Source organism: Melospiza georgiana, chromosome Z (assembly GCF_028018845.1).
Source record: "Melospiza georgiana isolate bMelGeo1 chromosome Z, bMelGeo1.pri, whole genome shotgun sequence".
Taxonomy (NCBI): Eukaryota; Metazoa; Chordata; class Aves; order Passeriformes; family Passerellidae; genus Melospiza; species Melospiza georgiana.
In genome coordinates this window covers 49,155,922-49,180,980 of record NC_080465.1, presented here as the reverse complement: position 1 = coordinate 49,180,980, position 25,059 = coordinate 49,155,922, and the positions used below count along the sequence as shown (strand labels likewise).

General features: G+C 41.4%; 1 protein-coding gene across 1 annotated transcript; it reads left to right on the top strand.

Annotated features, from left to right (window-relative positions):
- The first annotated feature begins 724 nt into the window (after window positions 1-724).
- Window positions 725-23,923, top strand: DDX4 (DEAD-box helicase 4). The gene is made up of 21 exons (XM_058043921.1): window positions 725-784; window positions 1,230-1,293; window positions 1,563-1,637; window positions 3,180-3,245; window positions 3,445-3,531; window positions 3,741-3,818; window positions 4,017-4,097; window positions 8,730-8,810; window positions 9,776-9,841; window positions 10,041-10,121; window positions 10,503-10,583; window positions 12,097-12,239; window positions 13,352-13,504; window positions 14,604-14,758; window positions 17,163-17,292; window positions 18,311-18,477; window positions 19,603-19,748; window positions 20,606-20,705; window positions 21,821-22,091; window positions 22,247-22,327; window positions 23,843-23,923. Exons 1-21 carry the CDS (start codon window positions 725-727, stop codon window positions 23,921-23,923), a joined length of 2,247 nt encoding a protein of 748 aa, XP_057899904.1.
- Window positions 23,924-25,059: the final 1,136 nt, after the last annotated feature.

Sequence of the window (25,059 nt, the reverse complement as noted above, 5' to 3'; positions counted from 1 at the left end):
GCTCCAGCATCACGTCCTGAGCCAAGAATTCAGTTACCTTTCTTATCTCCTACTAGTCTGGTATAACAAAAAAGCAGTGGGAAAGAGGTATCGTTCTAAAGTTTGAGTTATCCGGGGGAGTTAATTTTGTTTTGTTTTTTCCTGTTTTACACAACTTTTTTTTTCCTTTATTTATTAATTATTCCAGCAGAAGCACATGTTGGGTGTGACGCTAATGTTCGAAAAGGCGTGGGCAGTGAAATGACCCCCGCGCCATCTGCGGCCCAGCGGCTCCAGGCCCGCCCGGCCTCGGCAGGGCCATTCCCGCCGCAGCGGCCGCACGTGAGGGGCCGGGGCGGGGCCCGCCCGCGCCGCGCGCCGCGCGCCCATTGGCCGGCGGGCGCGGCACCTGACGTGGCGGCAGCGGTACATGTGGCTGCATTGAGGGCTCTCGGCGCCACCCGCCATCTTCTGTCGGCGTGCAGTGCTGGCGGCCGTGGCACGGAGGTTGGAGAGGGGCTGCCCTGAGGGAAGCGGGGGGCTTTTTTGCGGCTGGACCCTCACCTCTTCCATCCCCACCAGCGCAGCGCCTGGGCCGAGCGCGCTCACTCCCGCCCGCAGGCGTCGGCGAGCCTCGGTGCGGGTCGCCATTTTCTGTTCTTTGGCGGTACGCTCCGAAGCCGGGCGGGAGGCGGGCGCTGATGTGTTCTGTCTCCTGCAAGCAGGTCTGGCAGGGCGCAGCGTCATGGAGGAAGACTGGAATGCGGAGATAGGGGATGAGGCGTTACTCCCATCCCTTGAGAAGGTACGAGTGGAAGGGGCAGCTGTGGCGATGCAGTATGTTTGTTTCTCTAAGTTCTTTTTCCTCCAACCCTTGTCCCTGCAGCCTGAGTGGATGCTGGGCAGTGGCGTTCCCAGTGGCGTTGGGATGATTGGAAATATGGTAGGCAGCCGTAGGAGCTCATTGTTACCGAAGAGAGGAGTTTTTCTCTGCACTAGCAGTTTACTTGCTGCTGTTTTGTTCGGATGCTAGAGGCTGTTACGTGCTTAAGTGAGCTCGACGTGTCAGCTCTGTATAATGTGATTTTTGGTAACTTTGGCAACCAGTATGCCATTTAGTGTGAAGTGCATCTTTCAGAAGATGCAGAGGGCAGCTTCTTTCCAGCGCATGACTTAGTAGCTGTGTTTGTATTTACGTGCTTTGTTAGGCCTAAAGTCGTCATGTTGTTGTGCCTTTTGTCTTTCTGCAGGTTAGCTTGCTTGAGAGACCTAATGACACCTCACCTGTCTTTAATTCAAGTGTAGACTCATTTGGTATGTGAAAGGTGCTTTTGACTTTACTGATGTTTGGAAGAGTTGGTGCCTTAAGGATTGTACGGGATTAAAGGAAAATACAATATTATTGTGATATTTTCATGGGACCCCCATGGAATAGCAGCATCAAATTATATAGATAAAATAATGATTAGGCTTTATTTTGGACTGTCAGGGCTTCTTTATTTACTGCAAATATATAGTAACATATAACTACTAAAGAGTCAAAGATAGGTTTGAATTTTAACTTAATTTTTTTCTAATTGTAGGTACTGATGAATTTGTGAACTCACAGCATCAGCCAGTGAGTAGTTTTGGTAGAGGACGAAATTTTGCAGCCAAAGGTAACTTCCAGTAGTAGTTCTATTTCTAATGGCTAATTGTGTGTGATATATTAAATTTTGCCATTCACCACTTTCAATCAGCAGGCAGGTTCAGCTCCATGAAAGTAGAGTTCTGTCGTGCATGACCGTGGCTTGGGAAGTCAAATGCTATCCCTCCAAATGCCCTCCTCTTCCTTCTTCTTTTCCTGGATTTATATGCTAAGCTTGATGCCACATGGGGTGGGATCAGCTTTCCTGGCTCTGTCCCATCCTGTCTTGTGCGCCCTCACTCCTTCTTGCTGGCGTGCTCGTGTGAGGGGCAGAAAAGGCCCCAATTCAGTGTGACCACTGCTCAGCACTAGCTGAAAACATCCCTTTTATTATCAATACTGTTTCCAGCAAATCCCGGGCACAGCCCCGTGCCAGCTGCTGTGAAGGAAATTGGCTCTATCTGAGTCAAACACAGCACAGTTGATTCTTTGAAAAAATTCTGTACCATCCTTTTTGTTGAACCCTGTTATGGTGGGTGAATGCTAGGCTTATTTGGTGCAGGGCACTAATGTCAAGCAGTTTTGCTGTAGGCTCTCCAGCAGCAATTACGAAGTAACTGGTAAGCTGTATTTAAGATGTGTTGTATTTAAGGATGCTTGGAATGCTATCATTTGTATATGAGGCCTTAAGGTGTAATTTTTTTTGTCTCTAACTGATGTGGAAGAACCAAACTGACTGACATACTGGTATGCACACCAAGCTTTGGTGGCAGAGAAGCCGCAGATGCTGTGCTAGGAGAACTTGATGGTGTATCTGCATCATCACTGTATCAGATGATGCTCTTTGTCATTACAATATGATAGAACAGGTGTTCAGCTGAAAAATAAGGACTAAGGAGTAAATGATCCAAGGTGATTGTTTGGGCCTTGGATAACATCTGAAACTTAAGTCTAAAATGAGGAATGCCTTGGTTATGCACATGGCTTACGTTTATACATATGCATGTGTTTATTTGTTTTCTCAGAAGAATGACTAAGGAAATTAAAAACAAAAAGAATACACTACAAACTTGCTGCTGACTGAATAGGTGGCTCTGAGTAATGAAAAATAGAACTCTGCAGATCTGAAAGACATGTTTTCAAGTTCTCACTTCATAGCAGGCAGCAACTGGCATTGCCACTTTATAGTATCGGTTAAGAAAACTGTGGAGGGACAAATGCTGTCAGTTGCCCTTGAACCAGAAGTCTTAACTGATCTGCGTGCTTACTGAAGAGTTGAAGTTTGTGGCTTGATTAGCATATACACATGTAAAGTCAAATACTTAATGACCTAATGTTTGATTTACTTTTTGAAATTGTACAGGAGAGCACTACTGTTTCCTGTCAGACTTCTTGGCAAAAAGTAGGTCTTCATTTTTTTCACATGTTTAGGCAAGTCACTCAGTTGTATATTGAAGTTCTTGTGAAATCATTAGACAAGGACTGAGAAGAACAATTACCAGAAATAAGGGGCTTGACCTCCACATTAGAATTAGGCAAACATCAGTTATTTGTGTGCTGTGCTGTACTGCAGGTTTTCAAGAAGGAATTGAAGAAGATGCCATTACACAAAACAGAGGGTTTAAAGGATTTGGACAAGGTGAGTGTAAGTTTGTTGACTGGTGTGTATGATGCCAGCATTCACTGGCCTTTCTTTCTGGCTTTGCTCGTTCGCTGAGAATGGGCAGTCAGGAGTGAAAGTGTTGAAGTGAATTTTCTTCATCCAGGTGAAAGGCACTTGATGTGCTGATGCATAGTGGGCACAGTGAGTTACTGTGTGCTGTGCTGTATTGTTGCAGGTTTTCAAGAACGCAGCGCAGTAGATGGTGCTAGTACACAAAACAGAGGGTTTAAAGGATTTTGTGGTGGCTTTGGACAAGGTGACAGTAAGTTTAGTGTTTTTTCATACTGAGTGGTTTGTATGCCTACAGTGTATGTTTGGTGATCTTCCTGGGGTTTTTTTTCTCCCTAAGAACTACCAGTACAAAGGTGAAATCAGTAAAATGGCTTCTGTTCTTCATCCAGATAAATGGCATTTGATCTGTACATGCGAAATTGAGCAAACTGTGTTACTTTGTGTTATGTTGTGCTGCAGGTTTTCTTGCAGGAAATGGAGAAGATGCTGTTACACAAAACAGAGGGTTTAAAGGATTTCGCGGTGCCTTTGGACAGGGTAAGATTGTTGCATTGACTGGTTTGTTTGATGGCAGCATACATTTGCCATTCTTTGTGGATTTTCTTGTTCCCTGAGAATGGGCAGTCAGGAGTGAAAGTGTTGAAGTGAATTTTCTTCATCCAGGTGAAAGGCACTTGATGTGCTGATGCATAGTGGGCACAGTGAGTTACTGTGTGCTGTGCTGTATTGTTGCAGGTTTTCAAGAACGCAGCGCAGTAGATGGTGCTAGTACACAAAACAGAGGGTTTAAAGGATTTCGTGGTGGCTTTGGACAAGGTGAGAATAGGCTTGATGGTTTGGTGTTTTTTTCATACGGAGTGGTTTGTATGGGTACAGTGTATGTTTGGTGATCTTCCTGGGTTTTTTTTGCTCCATGAGAGCTAGCATGGGGAATTGAGAACTACTACTACTGGTTCTGTTCTTCAGCTGTGTTGTGGAATAGCAATGGTCTTTTTAAAAAATGAATATTTTTGGGTATAGTACAGTATAAGTTGGAGTTAATGAAGTTGTTGTTGGCACTGTTTCTCTGCAGATTTCTCTGTTGGAGCAAATAGCTGGCTTTAGTTGTAGCATTTCATGATACTAGTGTGTGATTTAGAAGGAGCTGATCAAGCAGATACCCCCCCATCCATGCCAGCCGTTCGGGAGCGAGGGGCAGTGTTTAGACCATTTGCACGTGATTTAAAATGCTCTAGTGGCACTAGTGACCAGGAGTGGGCGAACTGAGGTGTGGCCCCTCAGAGAGGGTGTAGCATGGCAAGTAACAGGTGCATGGCAGGGCAGTGAGGGTGTGGCACAACGGGGACCTGTGGTGTGTCAGTTTATGTGGCAGTTAGTGCAGGTAGGTGGCAGCCTTGTCCTGCCACCTTGTCATGGGTTGTGTGATAGGTTGGTGTGATATTTCAGCTGTGGTTTTTTTTTTGTTGTTGTTGTTCCCCCCCACCCCCTGTTTACTAGATCCAGTACTGATTTACAAGTGGTCAAAAGTGGTGTCTGTTGCTGCCACCAGCAAGGGTTTGCTAACCTAGACAGAACTCCCCCAAGAGGGAAGCAAGTGTCCTGGCCACTCGCTGCAGCAGGGGGTGTCTGAGCCTGGTGTTAGTACCAGAGGATGATGCAAAAAACCCTTGTCTATGGGGTAAGCAGGTAGGTGATTTACTGTGTCTGAGGGCAGAGCTTAAGTGGTGGAAGGGCCTAAGGAGTATTAGAGGAAGCAAAAGAGAAATAGAGTGGGTGAGTAACGCCCTTCCAACTGTAAGATGAGCTCTGCCCCTCTTGCTGCCAGGCAGGAGGAGGAGACATAGTATATGGGGGGGAGTAAAGAGGTCCCTCCCAACCCCCTCTGCTTTCCCAGGTGCTCTTACAGAATAGGTATGAGACCCTAGATCTAGAGGGTCAGGCAGATGATAAAAAAGAAAAAAATCTGTCTGGAGGGTCATGCAGTTGTACTTACTCTGTCAGATGGATCGCAGCCTCAGGTCTTAAGAAGAAAGGAAAGGTGGTTATAGTAGGTGACTCCTTTCTAAAGGGAACTGAGGGCCCTGTCTGTTCACTGGACCCATCCCAGAGGGGAAGTCTGCTGCCTACCTGGGGCCTAGCTACAGGATATCACCAGGAGACTCTGTTAACCTCTTCAGCCCTCTGGTTATTACCCACTGCTGGTTGTCCAAGTCTGCAATTATGAGCTTGATAAGAAGGGCACCAGTGCATTTTAAGATGACTTCAAGGCTCTGGCTCAACTGGTTCATGGGACAGGAGCACAGGTGATGCTCTCCTGTCATCCTTCAGTAGCAGAGATGAATGATGAAAGGAATGGGAGAACCTGCATTATCAGTAACTGGCTTAAGGGCTGATGCTGTCAGCAAATTTTGGTTTTTATGATCAGGGAGCAATTTTCACAGCAGCAGGCCTGTTTGGGTCACGTAGGGTCCATCTGTCTAACAAGAATTCTAGGCCAGAGTTGGCAGGGCTGATTGAGGGGGCTTTAAAATAGGTTTGAAGAGGAAGCAGATGAAACCAGGCTTTCTAGAGAGGAGGCTAAGGGTGATAAGCCAGAGTCAGCCATGAAACCAGCGTAGCTGAAGTGCATGCACACAGATGCATGCAGCATTGGTAACAAGAGGAGCTGGAAAACATTTTGTATAGGAGGAAAACTGTAACGTAGCAGCCGTCATGGAAATGTGGTGGGATGACTTACCCAACTAGAGTGTTGCAGTGGATGTCTGCTTGCTCTTCAGAAGGGAGTGACAAGGGAGAAGAGGTGGAGGGTTCACTTTGTATTTTAGAGAGAGTCTCAGCACTACAGAATGTATGATTAATGATGATAAGGTTGTGTGCCTATGGGCAAGGATCCGCAAAGGGCCAACAAGACTGACATCGTGGTGGGTGTCTTACAGACCGCCTAACTAGGAGGAAGAGATGGATGAATTATTGTGTAAGCAGCTGGAGGATATGTCAAGATCTTTATGCCCTTGTTCATGTAGGAGATTTTAAGCTACCGAACCTACCAAAACCTGGGAGCTCAGCACAGTAGGGAGACGGAATCTAGGAGCTTCTTGGAGTGTATGAAGGACAGCTTCTTGTCACATCTGGGGAACTAGAGGCCTGTCAGTCAGCCCTTGGTGCCTAACAAGGTTATGGAACAGATCATCTTGAGTGTGGTTATATGGCACATACAGTACAGCCAAGGGATCAGACCCAGCCAGTGTGGATTTTGGAGTGGCATGTCCTGCCTGACCAATGTGATCTCCTTTTGTGACCAAGTGACCCACCTAGTGGATGAGGGGAATGCTGTGGATATTGTCTGCTGGGACTTTAGCAAAGCCTTTGACACTATCTCCCATAGCATATACCTGGAAAAGCTGTCAGTTTATGGCTTGTGTCATGTGCTGGCTTAAGAACTGGCTGGCCAGGTGGACCCACAGAGTTTTGAATGGTGCTGCATCCAATTGGTGAGCAGTCAGTCACTTGTGTCCCCCAGGATCTGTGTTTGCCCCAGTCCTGATTAATATCTTTACTGATGATCAGGATGAGGAGATTAATCTACCGTTAGCAAATTTGCAGATGACATTAAGTTGGGTGTGTATGTTGATCTGCTGGAGTGCAGGAAGGCTGTGCAGAGGGACCCAAACAGACTGGATTGATGGGCTTTCCCAGTGTATCTAGCCATACGCTGCACAAGTCCAGGTGCTGGATCCTGCCCTTGGGTCACAACAGTGCCCTGCAGCACTACAGGATGAGGCAAAGTGACTGGACAGCAGACAGGCAGAAAGAGACCTGGCGACCAGTCACCAGTGGTGTCCCTCAGGGGTCTGTGCTGGGGCCAGTTCTGTTTAATATTTTCATTGATGACATGGATGAGGGTTTAGAGTCCTTTATTAGCAAATTTGCAGATGACACTAAGCTGGGAACGTGTGTTGATCTGTTAGAGGGACAGAAGGCTTTGCAGAGGGACTTGGAACGGTTGGATGGATGGGCAGAATATAATGGGATGAAGTTCAAGAAGTCCAAGTGCCAAGTCCTGCACTTTGGCCACAATAACCCCCTGCACCGATATAAGCTAGGGACAGCGTGGCTGGACAGTGCTCAGGCAGAAAGGGACCTGGGGGTGCTGGTGACAGTGGCTGAACACGAGCCAGCAGTGTGACCTGGTGGCCATACAGGCCAGTGGCATCCTGGCCAGCATCAGGAATGGTGTGGCCAGCAGGAGCAGGGAGGTCATTCTTCCCCTGTACTCGGCACTGGTGAGGCCTCACCTGGAGTATTGCGTCCAGTTCTGGGCCCCTCACTTTAGGAGGGATGTTGAGATGCTTGAGCGTGTCCAAAGGAGAGCAGTGAGGCTGGTGAGGGGCTTGGAACACAAGCCATATGAAGAACGACTGAGGGAGCTGGGGTTGTTCAGCCTGGAGAAAAGTAGACTCAGGGGTGACCTTATCACTCTCTTCAACTCCCTGAAGGGTGGCTGTGGTGAGCTGGGGGTCGGTCTCTTTCTCCAGGCAACAACAGACAGAACAAGAGGACACAGTCTCAAGCTGCGCCAAGGGAGATACAGGCTAGAATTGAGGAGGAAGTATTTTACAGAAAGAGTGATCAAATACTGGAATCATCTACCCAGGGAGGTGGTAGAGTCACCATCCCTCAAAGAGTTTAAAAAAAGACTGGATGTGGCACTTGGTGTCATGATCTAGTTGAGGTGTTAGAACATGGGTTGGACTCGATGATCTTAAAGGTCTCTTCCAACCTAGAATTTCTGTGATTCTGTGATTCACTGTGGTCAAGAAGGCAAATGGCATCCTGGTCTGGATCAGCAATAGTGTGGCCAGGAGGGCCAGGGCTGTGATTGTCCCTCATACTTGGTACTGGTTAGCCTGCACCTTGAGTACTGGCCCAGTTTCCTCAGTTTAGGAAGGACCTTGAGATGCTGGAGCAAGTCCAAGGAAGGGCAAGAGGGCTGATGAAGGGTCTGGAGCACAGGTCCTACACGGAGCAGTGGAGGGGGCTGGGTGTGTTTCAGGTGGAGAAAAGGAGGCTTAGGAGAGACCTTATCACTCTCTAAACTGCCTGAAGGGAGGTTGTAGCCAGGTGGGGATCAGCCTGTTTTCCCAGGCAGCTGGTGACTAGAAAAGAGGAAATAGTCTTAAGCTGCACCAGGGGAGGTTTAGGCAGGACATCACAAAGAAGTTCTTCACAGAAAGAGTGATGAAGCATTGAAATGAGCTGCCAGGGAGGTGGAGTTACTGTCCCTGGAGATGTTAGGAAAAGCCTGGACCTGGCACTCAGTGCCATGGTTTTGTTGATGAGGTTGTGTTCAGTCATAGGTTAAACTTGATGACCTCGAAGGTCCTTTCCAACCTAGCTGATCCTGTGATTTCTGTAATTTTATACTCCATATGCGCCTGTGTGTTACAGGTACCAAAGATGGACAAAGAGGTATACCTCAGTCTGGAACTCTCAGCTTTAGAGAGAGAGGAACTCTCACAGGTGCTGCAGGTGAGACTTTTTAGTAGTGGGGGTGAACTGTACAGATTTCCTCATTGGTGAGTTGTGGGAGCGTAGCTAATTTTTCGCTTGGCTGGGACTCTGAGCAATGTGATCTAGTAGGTGGCAACTCTGCCCATAGCAGGGAGGTTGTAACTAGGTGACCTTTAAGATCCCTTCCAACCCAAACCATTCTATAATTTCTATGCATTTCAGAAGTGCTCCTTCCTATCTGAAGAACAATTGATTTGACTATATTTGGTTCAAACAATGGTTTTTAGTAAGTGTTGCAGAGGCCTTGTGGTAATACTCATTGAGGACATAAAACAGCATCTTTAATACATGATAGCAATTAATTTCTGTTAAAAAACAAGTTGCTTTTTTACCAGCACAGTTTCTATTCTTTCAAAAAAATTAAGACCATTTTCCCACCTTTTTGACTGAAGCCTGTTGTGGTAGGGGAATGCTAGACTTGACTAAGCAGAACAGCAGCATGTTGATGCAGGGTATCAGTGATGAGCCATTTTGCTGTAGACTCTCTAGCAGCAATTGTGAAGTAACTTGTGAGCAATGTTTAATGTCTCTTGTATTTATGGATACTTAAGGTACTGTCTCTTACATGTCAGCCTTAAAGATGTAGTTTTTATTTGTTGATGTGGAAAAACCAAACTGACTGATATACTGGTATACACCAGGCATTGGTGGAGAGGAAGCCACAGATGCTGTGCTAGGAGAACTTCATGGTTCCTGTACAAGATGATGCTCTTTATTTTTACATTATGATAGAACAGCTAAATGCTTTCTGGCAAAAAAGTATCTTTCTTTTTTCAGATATTTAGGAGAATCACTTTGTTATATTGTAGTTTTTATATGAATAAAATAAGGACTGAGAAGAACAATTACCAGAAATAAGGGGCTTGACCTCCACATTAGAATTAGGCAAACATCAGTTATTTGTGTGCTGTGCTGTACTGCAGGTTTTCAAGAAGGAATTGAAGAAGATGCCATTACACAAAACAGAGGGTTTAAAGGATTTGGACAAGGTGAGTGTAAGTTTGTTGACTGGTGTGTATGATGCCAGCATTCACTGGCCTTTCTTTCTGGCTTTGCTCGTTCGCTGAGAATGGGCAGTCAGGAGTGAAAGTGTTGAAGTGAATTTTCTTCATCCAGGTGAAAGGCACTTGATGTGCTGATGCATATTGAGCACAGTGAGTTACCGTGTGCTGTGCTGTATTGTTGCAGGTTTTCAAGAACGCAGCGCAGTAGATGGTGCTAGTACACAAAACAGAGGGTTTAAAGGATTTCGTGGTGGCTTTGGACAAGGTGAGAATAGGCTTGATGGTTTGGTGTTTTTTTCATACGGAGTGGTTTGTATGGGTACAGTGTATGTTTGGTGATCTTCCTGGGTTTTTTTTGCTCCATGAGAGCTAGCATGGGGAATTGAGAACTACTACTACTGGTTCTGTTCTTCAGCTGTGTTGTGGAATAGCAATGATGTCTTTAAAAAATGAATATTACTGGGTATAGTACAATATAGTTTGGGACAATATAAAATATTGTATACAATACAGGTTGGAGTTAATGAAGTTGTTTTTGGGACTGTTGCTCTGCAGATTTGTTGGAGTAAATAGTACTGGCTTCAATTTTAGTATTTCACGATACTAATTTTATACCCTCTATGTGCTGCATATCTGTTACTTATAGGTGGTAGAGGTAGGCAAAGGGACATACCTCAGTCTGGAACTCCTGATTCTAGAGAAAGAGGAATACTCACAGATGGTGCAGGTGAGGCTTTTTAGTGGCAGGGGTGAGCTGTATGGATTTCCTCATTGGTGATCAGTGACAAAGCAGTTCCTTCTTAATTCTGCGGATACTGTCACTAATTTTTCTGCCTGTTAAGAACTTTCTGCAAATGCTAGGTATCTTGGTTGTATGCCTGGAAAGACATGTTTGTAACTCATTTGAATTTTAGTTACTGGCTTTTCAAAGCTATAATGTTACATAATCTTTTTCTTTGTCATGCTGAGGCTGGTTAATGCACAGTGAAGCGGAGGTGCTGACCCCAAAGGTGAAAGTAAGCCTTAAAAAACTTGCTAAATTTTGAAAGATGTGATCTAGACTTCTACCCTTCTACCCTCTGTAAGAGGAAATATTTTATTGTCAGTGCTGAAAAGTACGATGTATAGCTCTGACAGGCCACTTACTCCTTATTTAACTTTGTTTTAATTTTGGGGGGTTTTTTTTGTTTTTTGCTAGGGATTTTTCCCCTGTAGTCCTGCTGTATTCTTCTGCCACTGATGCTACTGTACCTGGCTATGTGTGTTGTCCTACCTAGAGCATAGTAATATATTATTCACAGAAGTACCATAATTCAAATTAGGAATGGGATTAAACCAGTGTAATGGTCAGTGGATGGCTGATATTCTCCATGTAAGAACATTTTGTGTGATAACCGTAAAAAACTTCATTGTAGAAAAGATGGATAAATGCTCTTTACTCAGAGGGTGAGTTGCAGTGAAACATTGGAAGAGGTTGACCAGAGAGCTTGTGGATTTCTCATCCCTGGAAGTGTTCAAGGCCACATTCAGTTGGGCTTTGAGCAGTATGGTCTAGGGGAAGATGATGTCCATCCTTTGGCCTGGGGGTTGGAAATGGATGATCTTCAAGGTTCCTTCCAACTCAAACCATTCTGTGATCCAGTGGTTAGTATACCTGTCCACAAGTGATACTTAATATCTGAAGAACAATTGATTTGCCTCTGTTTGACTCAGTTCAACTAATGTTTTCAGGTTTTCAGTTCAAATAATGATTTTTAAGAATTTAAATCTTTATAGAGGCAGTATGCTAGTGCTTATAGTGGACATAACTGCATCCTTAACACAGAACAGTAATTCTTTTTCATTACTATAGTGTAAGGTATTAGTGTGTTAAAAAGTGTTCTGGGCAGTGGTATGCAACAGTTGCATCTATCTGTGGAAAGAGGGTTTTTCAGAAAGAGTAATTTGTTGTGTGGGAAGCATGTCCTTCCTTGTGTTCTAAGAGCATGTGTCTGTCTGGATGATGATGAAGGAGAGCCTAATTTAATTTTATGAGTACCTCTTGAAAGTGGGGTCCTTGAGTGAGTGTGAGACATGAATGCTTTACAAGACTGACTTCATATGGAGGTGAAAATGGGAAAAATGGAGGGAAATCCAGATGACATTTCACTGAACTGAACTTCAGTAGCTTCATGCTTAAAATAGTTTTATTTTATCTTCTCCTTACACCGTTTTTGAACTTAAGTGGTTGTGTTCTTAAGGTCCAAAGGTGACTTATGTGCCCCCTCCTCCGCCTGATGATGAACAAGCCATCTTTGCACGTTACCAGACAGGAATGAATTTTGACAAGTATGATGAAAACGTTGTTGAAGTGTCAGGACTGGACCCTCCAGCAGCATTAATGGTTAGTGAACTGGTTATTATCACAGTTTGTGGAGCATGATTTACAATGATGTGTAGTGGGTTCAGTATTTGCAGCTAATGAAAATAGCTGCAATAAAAAATATCAAATCTTGCAGATAGTGTGATGTTGGAAGGAGGTGCTCCCCATTTGAAAGATAAAAATTTGAATTCACAGTAACTAAGAAACTACATAAGTGGTCCAGAGAAAGTAATACTGGATATATTGTAAGAATAGTCATTAAATTGTGGAAGAATACCAGTTTAGATATTGAAAGAAAGAGGTCTTTGGCAACAGTTTCTGGCCAGGCTGGTATAATTACCTTACTGAAGTCAATTACTGAGGGATCTTCAAAAATGTAAATGAACATCTGTTGGGGTAGTATGTGTTTAGACAGAGGGTTTTTTTTAAAAAGTAATTTGTAGCCCTGTTCTCTGTTCATTGTTTGCAGTTCATTGTTTGCTTGCAGTTCATTGTTTAACATATAACTTAGTTTATCTATAATGGGTGGCCAGTTTAAAAAGGCAAAAGCTCTTTTTAGGGAAAAGAATGAGGAGAGAAGTGGAGAGGGGTTAGTAGTACCTGTGTTGAAAGAGAAGATGCAGAGGTGTTCTCCCCATCCATCTTCAGAAAGGTGGTCTCACTGAAGTTAAACTGATTTTTGTCACCTGTGTTGCTTTTTGGTCCTGGCTAGGAATGTTGTTTTAGCTACCCTTACTGGTTGTGGTACAGAGACCATGTGTAACTCCTGCATGAAATGAAGTTACAGATTTCAGGTTTTTTTCATAGCGTCCTATGTGATTTTACTTGCTTGAATCTAGGTATACAACTTCTGAGCAATTCTCTCTTAAAACTAATAAGACCAGCTGAAAGTGTTCATAACATTCACTGTCCTGCAGACAATGTTACTTTAATTGCTAGCATGAGCAGATTTTAGGGACCTTTGGGGCTTTTACCTTTTGGAGCCTTGGCAGTGTAAATGACTGGTGAGACTACTAACTACTACTACCAACACACTTTAGTATTTGGATGTCTCTATCATACAGTAAGTATTTTGGATTTTAAACTTTGTGTTCTGTGATTGTGTAATAACTATTAATAATTTTCTCTTGCAGAGTTTTGCAGACACAAACATGTGTCATACTTTAACTGTGAACATTGCTAAAGCTGGGTACTCTAAACCTACTCCAGTGCAGAAGTACAGCATCCCTATTATACTGGCAGGACGGGATTTAATGGCATGTGCCCAGACAGGATCAGGAAAAACTGTAAGCATTTTGTGCAGTATTTGATCATGAGCTTTCAGATGGATGCCTCGCTCTTCCACATCTCACATGCTTGACTGCTTGTTGTCCAGATATTTCACTTGCACAGCAGTGGCAGGTATCAGGTACAGATATGAATGATGATAGGGTTGTCACATTTTGGCCTTTATCCTTTATTTTAGTAAACTAGTATCTTGGTACAGCAGGCCAGCCTTCAGAGATACAGATGTGGATTCAGAAGTATAGGCAGGCAGTCCTAGAAACTGTTTTTGTTTTGTGTGCGTGTTTGTTTGTTTCTTTATTTTTCTGTGATGTGTGGATGAGTTTTGTGTGTGTTTTGTTTTTTTTTTTTTTTTCAAAATTACACCTCAGTGTAACTGTGGTGTGCAGGTTTGTCATAGTTGGTTTGATGAAATCTGATGTGCACCTGTCATGGTTTTTTGCTTTTAATCATAGAACACTGCTGAGAATTGATACTAAGGTGAAAATTGTCTCAGCTTTTTAAACTAATGTACCAAAATGTAACAACTGACAGCTGGTGGATGTGGTTGTTTGGTCGTGAATGTAACTTTTTGCTATTTAGTTTAGTGTGGAATCTTAGTTTTGTTTTAAGGTAGCTCTCTAGTTCTTTTGGAAGACCTCTTCTGTTTGCAGAAGGGGAAACATCCGGAGTCTGTGCTCTAAATATTCTGAATGGTTTTGTACAGATGCAGGTTTGTGGTTATCTAGGCTTATCTGGAAGTAAATGTGCTGATGTGGTGTAGCTGTGTTGTAAACTCATCTGCCATTCTAGTAGGTTTTGGTCTTGGGTTACTTAATTATCAGGGTATGTAATCCATGTATGGAACTGTATGGAAAGTTAGCCACTGCATGATTGTGTTCCTGTGTTACTGGGCTGTTAAGATCCAGAGATCTACTTTCGTACTGGTTAACAAGGTTGAATGTTCCATTGTGCATTTAGGTCTATCCTTCTGCAGTCTGATGTCCTTGATCATTATGTATACTATCTCTCAAGCTTTAAGATTGATACACAGATTTTTATGGGACTGATGAAAGCTTTTAATCTTAAACAGCCCAAATACTGCTGTGTCTCCCCCCCCAGGCAGCATTTCTTGTACCAGTTGTGGCCCAAATGATGAGGGATGGTGTAACTGCCAGCAGCTTTAAAGAGCAGCAAGAGCCGGAATGTATTATTACTGCCCCAACTAGAGAACTGATAAATCAGATCTTCCTAGAAGCAAGGAAATTCGTGTATGGGTAAGCATTTGCACTGTTGCCTGGTATTGATGATTACTTTGCGTGAATCGGCAGTGGTTGGTTTTTTTCATAAAAACTTGAAATTTTTTTTGTGCCCATCAAATTACAAACACTTGAGTTCAGATTATAGTACAGTTTAGCAGGTTGCTTACTATACGATGAGGGATTTAAGTGCCTAATCTTTCTGATACTGGGGTGGGTGGATGGAAGGCTTACTCCACCTTGAAGAGGAGATAAGTATTCAGCTTATCACTGATGAGAAAAGTGAAGTGGCTTAGAAGACTTGCTAAGGAAGTTTTCCTGTCTGACCTTTCAGGAGCCACTCCGACAGTCACTCCTGGGACCAAATTCCCTTTGCAGCAGGTGGCTCTAGTGAGCTGCTTGCTGCCCAGCTTGACTTCTACATGCACCACTCAGAGTCAGATGAGGTTTCCTCACTGATGTGACCCCAGGTTTCCCGTAGCAGAATCTCAGACGTCTGTTTACTTCAAGTAATTTCATTGTTTTGCAGCAACCTGTAACAGCTCAGAGTGTCTCCTGAAGGGACCCCTGAACAATGGAATCACAGGGCTTTTTTATATGCTCACAGTTTATGTACCTAATATTTTGAGGTCTTTTTACTAAGTTATTTGCTCCTGTGGAGTCTGAGCGTCAGGTGACCTGGCCAGTGATGCAGGTGCATGTGGCCTTTGTTAAGTAAAGGGTCAGCGCTGGTTCCTGGTCTTTTGCGTGGGCTCCAGCGATTTCTTGCCACCCAGAGATCAGTCTGCAGCGTGCACTGCAGCTGCACACTGACCTACCTGCACTAGATATATTCAATATGAAGGAACTTTTTAGCTTGTCTTACGTAATTTATACTTGCTTTACTTTCATCTTGGCAAAATGGAAATGAGTGTTACGGGCTTTAATTAATTTCCAGTGATGGTTTCTAATTACTCCTACTCCTGATGTTTCTGGTCTTAGATATGTCGGAGCTCAAAGAAACTCTTCAAGCTTTCAAAACAGAACAAGAGATCTAAACTTCTCGCTAAGTCCTTGAATGTTGTGTGAGAGTACATTTGTACTAGATTTGTCATTAATCTTTTTACTAAGTAATAGGCTTTACCAGTGTACAGAAGAGAACTAAATCTGCGTTATATAATGGTTTGTTACTGTTTGGAGGTGAAATGCAGAGCATCATCGCTGCAGAATCTGGTGGGATAAATCATACTTGCTTTTATTCAAGCAAACTTACACTTGGAGGCTGTCTGCCTTCAGGAAGAATGATCGTGTTCGCCTATCTACTTACTAAATAGGTTCTTAAGAACAGCTTCTTAATCTCTAAAACTGTTTATAAATTTGTAGCTGATTCTGTTTGTTATGCTGTTTTTAAACTAGATACAGATGATTTCATCATAAAATAATACTTGAATCTAGAAAGTTTCTCTTACAGCTGATTTGTAGTAAAAATGAGAATATGTTAAACAGTATCAGGATGTGAATCAGTAGTGTCTAAAGAAGAGCTTGCGTATTGAACAGTTGAGATTCATGATCTTAGGCCCTTTGATTTATTTGTAAATAGGAATATGAAATATATATGTACACTAATGATGGATAAATACTGAAATAGGGATTCCAGAGGGAATGTCTATTCTTGACAAAAGCTTTCTGAAAAATTGTGTTTAACTTCGGTAAAAATTTACCACATTTATCTGATTAGCATTGTTGCATATGAAACTGAATTTATATCTTCAGTAAAAGACCATTTGAATTTGTGTGTGAGAATTCTTATTGTATGCATGTAAAGGTCTTAGCAGAAGATGATAAAGATGAGCTTGTAAGCATGATTCAGAGCTGTATAAGGTAGTTGTTGCTTAGAGAAGTGGATTTGTACAGAAGAGTATCTACTTGATCTAACCAAAAAGCATGGTGGGAAGAGCACAGAGTAGTATAGTCTTTGGGTGGATTTGCTGTCTAATCCTCGAGTCACACACTGTGTATGGCCAATGTATGTATTTATTATTTTGCCCCTTTTAAGGTCTGCAGAGATTCCTTCTGAAGCTCTAGAGGCATATGTAGTGGTGGTTCTGCTTTTTCTGAGGATGCTGTATAAAGTCTTAACACTCTTTTGACTGTTACTGTTAGTAGGACTCAGTTGAAGAGAGGGGAGAATGCAGGCCAAATCAAGTGTTTGTTCCTAGCAAGCCACTTGGGCAGCCTCTGTTACGTAGTATGTGGGGAACTGTAAGCTTACTTGGAGTGGGTTTCTGGTTTTGAGCGCTGTTCTTGGACTGAGCTGTATGCTGAAGGAGTTAAACCACTCTTAAACTGATTTGTGGTAGATCTGATTATTTTATATGAACTTTGATGAAACAATACTGTTTGCTTACTTACATAATTAATCCAAACCTTTTCTACACGATAGAACTTGTATAAGGCCTGTTGTGATCTATGGAGGTACACAGACAGACTATTCGATTCGTCAGGTAAAGCAAGGCTGTAATATACTGTGTGCCACCCCAGGAAGGCTTCTAGACATCATTGGAAGAGGAAAGGTAACATCTTAACGCTTCATCAGAATTCCTTAAATACCCTTAACTAAAAGAAAAAATACTGTTTTTTGTTCTTTTAAATTAATGGAAGAAGTGATAGGCTTTCAGTGGCTCTATCAGTATGCTGCCTTTGTACAGGCACTGAAATATAAGTGATGTTTATCTTAGACTGAGTTCCTTGAAGTTTTTGAAGGAGTAGCCTGAGTCTAGATCTCTTCAGTTCCTTTCAGAGACAGCTGGATAATATCAGTCTAAATCAAAGTGGCTGCAGTGGTCATGGCAATAAAATTTTATAGCTTAAGTACCTGGAACACTTTCACATAGTTCTTGTGGCATATTCTGTAATAGATCTTCACTTGGTGTCCTGTTTGTTTTGCTGCAGTGGCTTTTTAGCTATCTCACACTATTTTCATACTGATCCAAAAGACAAAAAGCTCCAGGTTATATAGTACTATATTTGAATTTTTTGTTTTCCCCGGTCATTATAAATTCATATTCAAATTTCTTCGTGTTAGTGTGGTGACTCAGTGATATTCACTGAACAAACAAAGTTTGGAAAAACACTTGGTAGTAAACTGGAGATGAGTTTTCTGCAGTTGTCAGGCTTTTAGTCAAAAGCGATAGTCTTGTTCAGCAGTGGTGAAGTTGTAATAGTCTTAGTAATGTTTTCTGATCTAATTCTTTTTCAGAAAAATAAAAAAGGTTTTGGGGAATCTTTGAGGGTTGTGACAGAATCTTTCTAAAACTCAAGGCGTAATTTGAAAAGAGATGGGCTGAATTATAGTTGGTCTCTAAGCTCTGTGTTTACATTGCTAAACCAAGTTCTGAAGCACTGTGGTGTGTGAATTTGTGCTGATTAAAAGGCGAAGTAGAGGTTGAGATGTAAACAAATTGTGATAACTTTCACTTTTTATTAACTTGAAAGAAATAAGTAAAAGGTGGATTTTGGCAGTTAGGATATTTTGCAAGTGCATACTGTCAGTGAACCAATAGTGTTTTTCTTTGACTGAAATACTTGCAGATTGGCTTGCATAATGTGAAATATTTGGTGCTAGATGAAGCAGACCGCATGCTTGATATGGGTTTTGGTGCAGATATGAAGAAGTTGGTATCTTTCCCAGACATGCCACAAAAAGAGAAACGCCAAACACTAATGTTTAGTGCCACTTTCCCTGAAGAAGTTCAGAGGTGAGTAGAATAAAAATAGAAATAAATCTGAAGATGTATAGAACTAAATATCTGAAGAGTTAAGAACACTCCTTATTTTTAAAGACTTGGAAATACTGAAAGCTATGATATTAATATTTATTGCTTAATTTAAGCAGGTACTCTAAAACATTAACTGCTTAATTTACGTGGGGACTCGTAAGCAATTTAGAAAAGTTTTCTCAATGCTTTTAAATGCTACTTCTGCAGAAGTCCTCATGTTCCCCCCGTTGGTTTCTTATTCCTCCCCCACCACATCTCTGCAAGCTGAAAACCAGTGATGTTGCTGATAACACCACTGACTGATGACACATAGCAATTACTGCTCAACTTACCAGCATTCATAGTACTCGGGTCTTACTTAGATAATTGGTATTTATTTTCAGTAGTTTTAAAGTTTCTACAGTGGGGTTTATGATACATCTTATGTGTTTACTACTCATTAACTTTAAAGTTCCTCTCACTTAAGGGAGCAGTCTTCAACAGATGATATGGTTGCTGGGTCTTGTCCTGCCCCTCATCCGCCAGCACCCCCAGGTCTTTCCCTCCAGGTCTAATTGGGATCCATTCTCTGTCCAGCCTGTACTTGTCCTGTCCTATCAGCCTCTGTAGATGATTTCTCTTTTTTGTAAACACCCTCTAGTACTGGAAGGCTGTAATAACGTCATTCCAGGCTTAATAATCCCCACTCCTCAACTCTCTGTTTATATTCAGAGGAGAGGGGGTACAGTCCTCTGATCATCATTGTGGCCTCTCTGAATCTTCTGACATGTCTGTCTTCTGCTGAAGATGCTACAGCTGGATGCAATACTCCAGCTGTAGCATCTTCAGCAGACCAGTTGAGGTCTTAAAAGGCAGAGTAGAATCCCTTGACCTGCTGGTCACACTTTACACAGTCCAGTGTGTGATTTGTGTACTGGACCAAACTATGCAGACTCTTCTGGCTTTTTTAAAATGTATATAAGACTACTTGTATTGTTCCTCACAAAATGGAGGCTAAAAATATTATTTGTGAATGTTGCTTAAACATAAGTGAAAATATGTGCTTTTAAAGCAAGAATAATTACATAAGATTTTTAAGGTTGTTCAATTTTATCTCTTTTTCAGGCTAGCTTGTGAGTTTTTGAAAACTGATTTTTTATTTGTTGTTGTTGGACATGCGGGTGGAGCATGTAGTGATGTTCAGCAAAATATTCTTCAAGTTTCTCAGTATTTCAAGAGGGATAAACTGATAGAAATTCTACACAGCATAGGTAACTTTACTTAATGCCAGTTTTTCACCAGAGAAGTCAAACTTGCTTGGCTTTAACATTGTGTTTGAAGGGTCATGGCTGTATGATTTTGTTGTGTGTTGCATGCTTTACAAGACTGTTGATGAAGCTTGAAGCAGAATTGGGGAGCTGCAGGTTTTTAGGCATATTTGTGTAGGGGTATTTCATAGTCATAGGCTAGTTTGGGTTGGAAAGGACTTGTAAATATAATTGAATCTAATCTAATGCCCAGTATTTGTCAATCATTCATCACTATTAAGTACTGTTAGACAACCTTCCAGATGGCTTTCTGCTTTATATGATCAGTTACAATACTTAAGCATCTGGGGATACTATCTCATGATTACAGGGGTGATAAAATTATTGTGTGAATGTTTGGGCCTGTGTTTTATTAGTGTCTAGGATTTTTCCATATTTGTTTTGTATGTCTTGTTTTAATGCTGAAGACTGAATGTGAGTTTGGAATCAAAAAATGGTCTGTGGAGTCTTGCCGTTCAGTGCTCGGGATAATGTACTGCTTTGAGCCACATGCTGTAGAAAGGAAATGCATGCATGTTGGAGGGAACAATTTTCGTTTACTCTTTTTATTGCGGAGAAAAACAATGCATGTGTCTTCACTCAGTTTCTCTATTGATACAGAAATTGATGGATTAAATTTATTTAGCTCAGAATAGGCAAAAAAATTACAGTCATACTTAGAAGACTTTATTCAAAATGTGTGACTTTATTAGGTGTTAATATAAATAAGCATTAGATGTCAATTTAGATAAGATTACTCTAAATAGTGAAAATTGTGTCATGATTCAAACTACAATGGCTTCAAACTTTCTTCAACATAGGTAATGAACGAACTCTGGTCTTTGTGGACACAAAGAAAAAAGCAGACTTCATTGCTTGCTTTCTTTGTCAAGAAAATATACCAGCCACTAGTATCCATGGGTAAGTATTTTTAAAGTGAAAGTCACCTGTGCTTTTTAAGAACTTTTGTTGAGGACTCACATACTCATATCTGTGTAGTTTAGCTTGCCGTGTGTTCTGACAGACACCACAATATCAAGGTTGAAGAAGGGCTAAAAGGATCTTGGCAGATGCAGGATGTTTGTGTATATCCTGTGGCTGTTGGATTTGTAGGTGTGTGAAAGCCGTATAGCTCTTTAGAAGATTTGGCCTTTCATTCTTGGTGAGCCTGCATTGCTAACCCACAACCCCCTTGTGTGGGAGGAGATTCTTAATACATTGCTGTAAAATTATTGTAGTGTGAATTGAGATATATGTAGAATAACTGGTTCAATGCAATCTTTTGAACTGTCATGAATGTTACTGGTTTCTGAGTAACTGTCCTAACTTCAACTCACAAAGGTAAAATTATTGTTCTCTGGATTAGTGGCCATATCTGTGTAGTGTAGCTTAGCATACCAGATATCACTAAATATCCCATGTTAAGATCCTGAAGAGCACTGGTTAGCTTACTAATTTGTTTTCTTGCTTGGACAATAAAGAGCGTGAGTGATTTCTGATCCACGGTAGTTCAATACTGGATAATTTGTAAATAGTCTTCAAACATGGAAACACCAGAGCAAATCTAGTTTCCTTGTTGCGATGATAAACAGAAGACAAATTCTGTACTGTTGACTGGCCACAGTTTTTTTAGTATATCTGAAAAGTGGCCTGTGCAGGGGGCTGTGTAGACTTTGTCTTTGCTATTCTGGCTCCCTGCTGCAAAGCTGTAGGAAATTGTAATCAGTTAAGCAAGTGGATTGTTTGGGAGAGGTAGTGAGTTTGATGCATAATTATCTTCAGTTCTTTTTAAAAATGTTAATTTCTCTAGAGACTTAAGTTTAAACAGTTGCTCTGTCTTGCTGCTCTTCAGTTAAAAATGCAGAAAGCCTAAACTGGGCAGTGTATGAGTTATTTGGGTCTTTCTTTGTTTTGCATCCATTGTCCCTATTCCCCGCCCCCCTCCAAGAGCTTCTTTCCATGAACCATTTAAATTGCATCATAAATAATACTGTGAATTTTAGAGATACCCATTCTCAGCCTTGCTTTTTTTCTAGAGATAGAGAACAGAGAGAGCGAGAAATAGCTCTTCGGGATTTTCGTTCTGGAAAATGTCCAGTTCTTGTGGCAACCTCAGTGGCAGCAAGAGGTCTGGACATTGAAAACGTTCAGCATGTCATTAATTTTGATCTTCCTTCCACCATCGAAGAGTATGTACACCGAATTGGGCGAACTGGTCGTTGTGGAAATACAGGGAAAGCAGTTGGCTTCTTTGATAACAATTCAGATGGTCATCTTGCACAACCTCTAATTAAAGTGCTTTCAGATGTAAGTTTCAGATCTTAGTGCTGAACTTATTCTGTTCTTTAAGATTTCACTTGAATGTACTGAACAACTGTGACATTTTGGGTACACTTTTGGAACTCTTGATCTGAATTGGTAAAGCAGTCAAAGTCTCTGAATTGGTTTTCCTAATTGCTTAGGCTCAGCAGGAAGTTCCTGTTTGGTTGACAGAAGTTGCTTTTGAGACTGAAGGAGGACGACTCCCAGTTAATACCCAAAAGGTAGGTCTGGAAATTAATTGAAAGTCCTGGCTATTAGAACTTTGTCTGAGACAGTTTAAAACTGTCTTTAGTGGTATATATCCAGTAAAGCCACTGAAACTGTTCTGACTGTATTTATGTCAGTTAATTATAGTTAGGTAAATGCCCTGGTCTGGTCTCTGTCAAAATTCTTCATGTCTGTTTTAGGGAGAAACCTTCTAGGCTCTTGCTGTTGGTAATTTTAGATTCTGTGCTTACTCCTATTTGAAATTGAAAGCTTTTCCTTCATGTCTTGATTCCATAAGAACTTTATCACAGATAAACACAAATGTGTTACAAATGTACTTTGAGACCATAGTAGAAATAACTGCTCTCAGTGCTTACATAATGTCTGAAGCTTCACTTCAAGCTCTCATCTTCCTTTCATTCATTATCTTTTCCCATATGGTAGTTACTGAAAACTTTGGATGGTTTGGGTGTTTTTACCTGGCTGGCTAGTCCCTTTACTAGATCATTTTTCTGGGCGTATGGAGATTTCATGGGATGTCAGATACACAAACGTTGCTTCCTTCTCAAGCTCTCAGCCTCACATTACAGCTGTTGTGTATGTTTGCACAAACCTTTTCTTGCAGAGTAACTCTTCACTTAGTGGATCTTTCTTATATATTCTACAAGAAATATTCTAGTTCAAGGACACTATTTTTGCTTTTTTACTAGATTGCTTTCAGAGGTGGATCTCACTAGATTGCTTCCAAATGCATGTCTCCAGCCTTTGTGTCTCCCAGCATTTCATCAAATCCATAATTTCTAGGTCCAAGTCCATCCATGGCCTTCACAACCTCTGAGTAACCAAATTTGACTGTGACTCTTTGTCCAGAATAGAAGAGATTTTTGTGTGAAATCTGTCTGCTTGCTTTGGGAATGCTACCCTTAGTATCACATACATACAGCGCACCAGCTCCTTGAGTTGAAGAATGTGAGGTTCTAATTATTATGAGACCTTCACATGTCAGTCTGACAGAAACTCTTCATTTATAATCAGCCTCATTTTTCCTGATAAGTCCATTTGATAATCAAATTATGAATTTGAGAGAGGAATCTGTTGGAGGATCTTACATGATTATTTTGAGGCAGTCTTAGAGATTACTGAGCTTTATTCTTTTTCCAGATGAAAAGGATTTGCATTACTGGGAAGGTAATGCAGACAGTCATTCTGTAGTATGTAGTGGAAAAGGAAGTTTTTTTCCCACAATTGTATAAACTGATTTGTGTTGGGTAAGAAAAGAAGTTGAAATGTGAACTGTGGGAAGTGTTATTCCCACATGTGATAAAATCTGAGGTTGGCTAAACTGCAGTAATTTTGCACCAGGGTAAAAAAATCCATGTGTATAGGAGATTAATGATGAAGACTTTCCTGAGTGTTCAGATTACATTGAGATAGGTGCATGCAGAAAGCTAAAGTTGTTTTGTGGTGATTTACCATTAAATGATTGAAAGTATTAATAATTCTAAACTAGAACCTGTTGTGTTTCCTAGAATTACAGAGGCAGAGGCAACGTGAATGCAGGAGAAGTAAAGATGGACTGTTCTGCAAGAGAAATTGAGTCATGGGATTAAACTGCTTTATACCAGACTAGTTTGTGTTGTGTTTTGCTGTAAGTGAAATGTTGCATGAGAAGATAATCTTGTGAAGACCCAGTTTGGGAAGAAGCTTTATGTAAGGGTTCACCTAAACTTTGTTTTGCAGCATGTCAGTTAAAAAGTTTGAATCTTGTGTTAAGATGATTTAAGGATCTGTTAAACAGCGCTTCAATAAAAGTTTGAGATTGTTGCTTCTGTATCAGCTATGTCATTGCAGTTTCACAAACTGGAACTAAAGGTCAGTGGTTACACCACATGAACATGAAAAATACATGTTCTTTACGGAGAAAGGATGAAGAGAAGGATGGAGCCCTGTGTTACATCTAATAGAATGTTTTTAGCTTTGACTGATATAAATACGCTTCTGCTATCTCTTGTGGAAAAGTTTGCTTTAGAGCAAGCTTGGTGCCTTATAATCAAGAATTTTCCCAGGCTTGTAGAAGCTGTAGGAGGTAAGCAGTCACTAACAGTTCTAGATTTCCATAAAGTTGCTTTTTCATTTAATTTTTTTTCTTATCAATGCAGTGTGCTCCAAAGATGCATATCATTGGATACCCAAAGAGAGGAGCAAGGTCATTACATTTTAGACAGCTGAACAAGCTTACAGGTTACAGCATAGGAGCCATAGTACCCAAGCTAGTGAGAATCAGAACTGACTAGGCAATACTAGGGAATCTCTCATTGTGGAGAAGTGAGCTGTCATTCTTTGTATGAATATCTTTGGAAAACTATTTACTTAAATATCTACTTAGAGGAATACTGTTAATTTTGTGGACTGTAATTTTACTGCTATATATTATGCAAAAGGAGTAAAGTCTCAATTGTGTACTTGAAGGTGAGCTGAATGGACAGTATACTTAAATTGCTGCTCATAAGTAGCGGATGTATTTAAGATTTATGTTAATAATTCAGAGTGAAATACTCTGGGCAGTATGGCTCCTTTTCCTGAGAAGTATCCCTGAAGATTTTTGCATCCATTCTGAATTTCAGGTAAGTGGAGGATGCTTTTGGTGTCTGGCTGCAGTAAGTGCAAGTGAACTGTAGCTGTTAGAAGAAGTTGATAAAGCATGCCCATTTCTGTGAAGTCAAAGAAGAGAGTCACTTGTAACCTA

Bases quoted from the DNA above. Each gene is read 5' to 3' on its own strand.
- DDX4 (XM_058043921.1), top strand. From the start codon at position 725: ATGGAGGAAGACTGGAATGCGGAGATAGGGGATGAGGCGTTACTCCCA. The intron at 3,246-3,444 runs GTGAGTGTAAGT...GTATTGTTGCAG, and splicing joins GTTTAAAGGATTTGGACAAG to GTTTTCAAGAACGCAGCGCA. The intron at 9,842-10,040 runs GTGAGTGTAAGT...GTATTGTTGCAG, and splicing joins GTTTAAAGGATTTGGACAAG to GTTTTCAAGAACGCAGCGCA.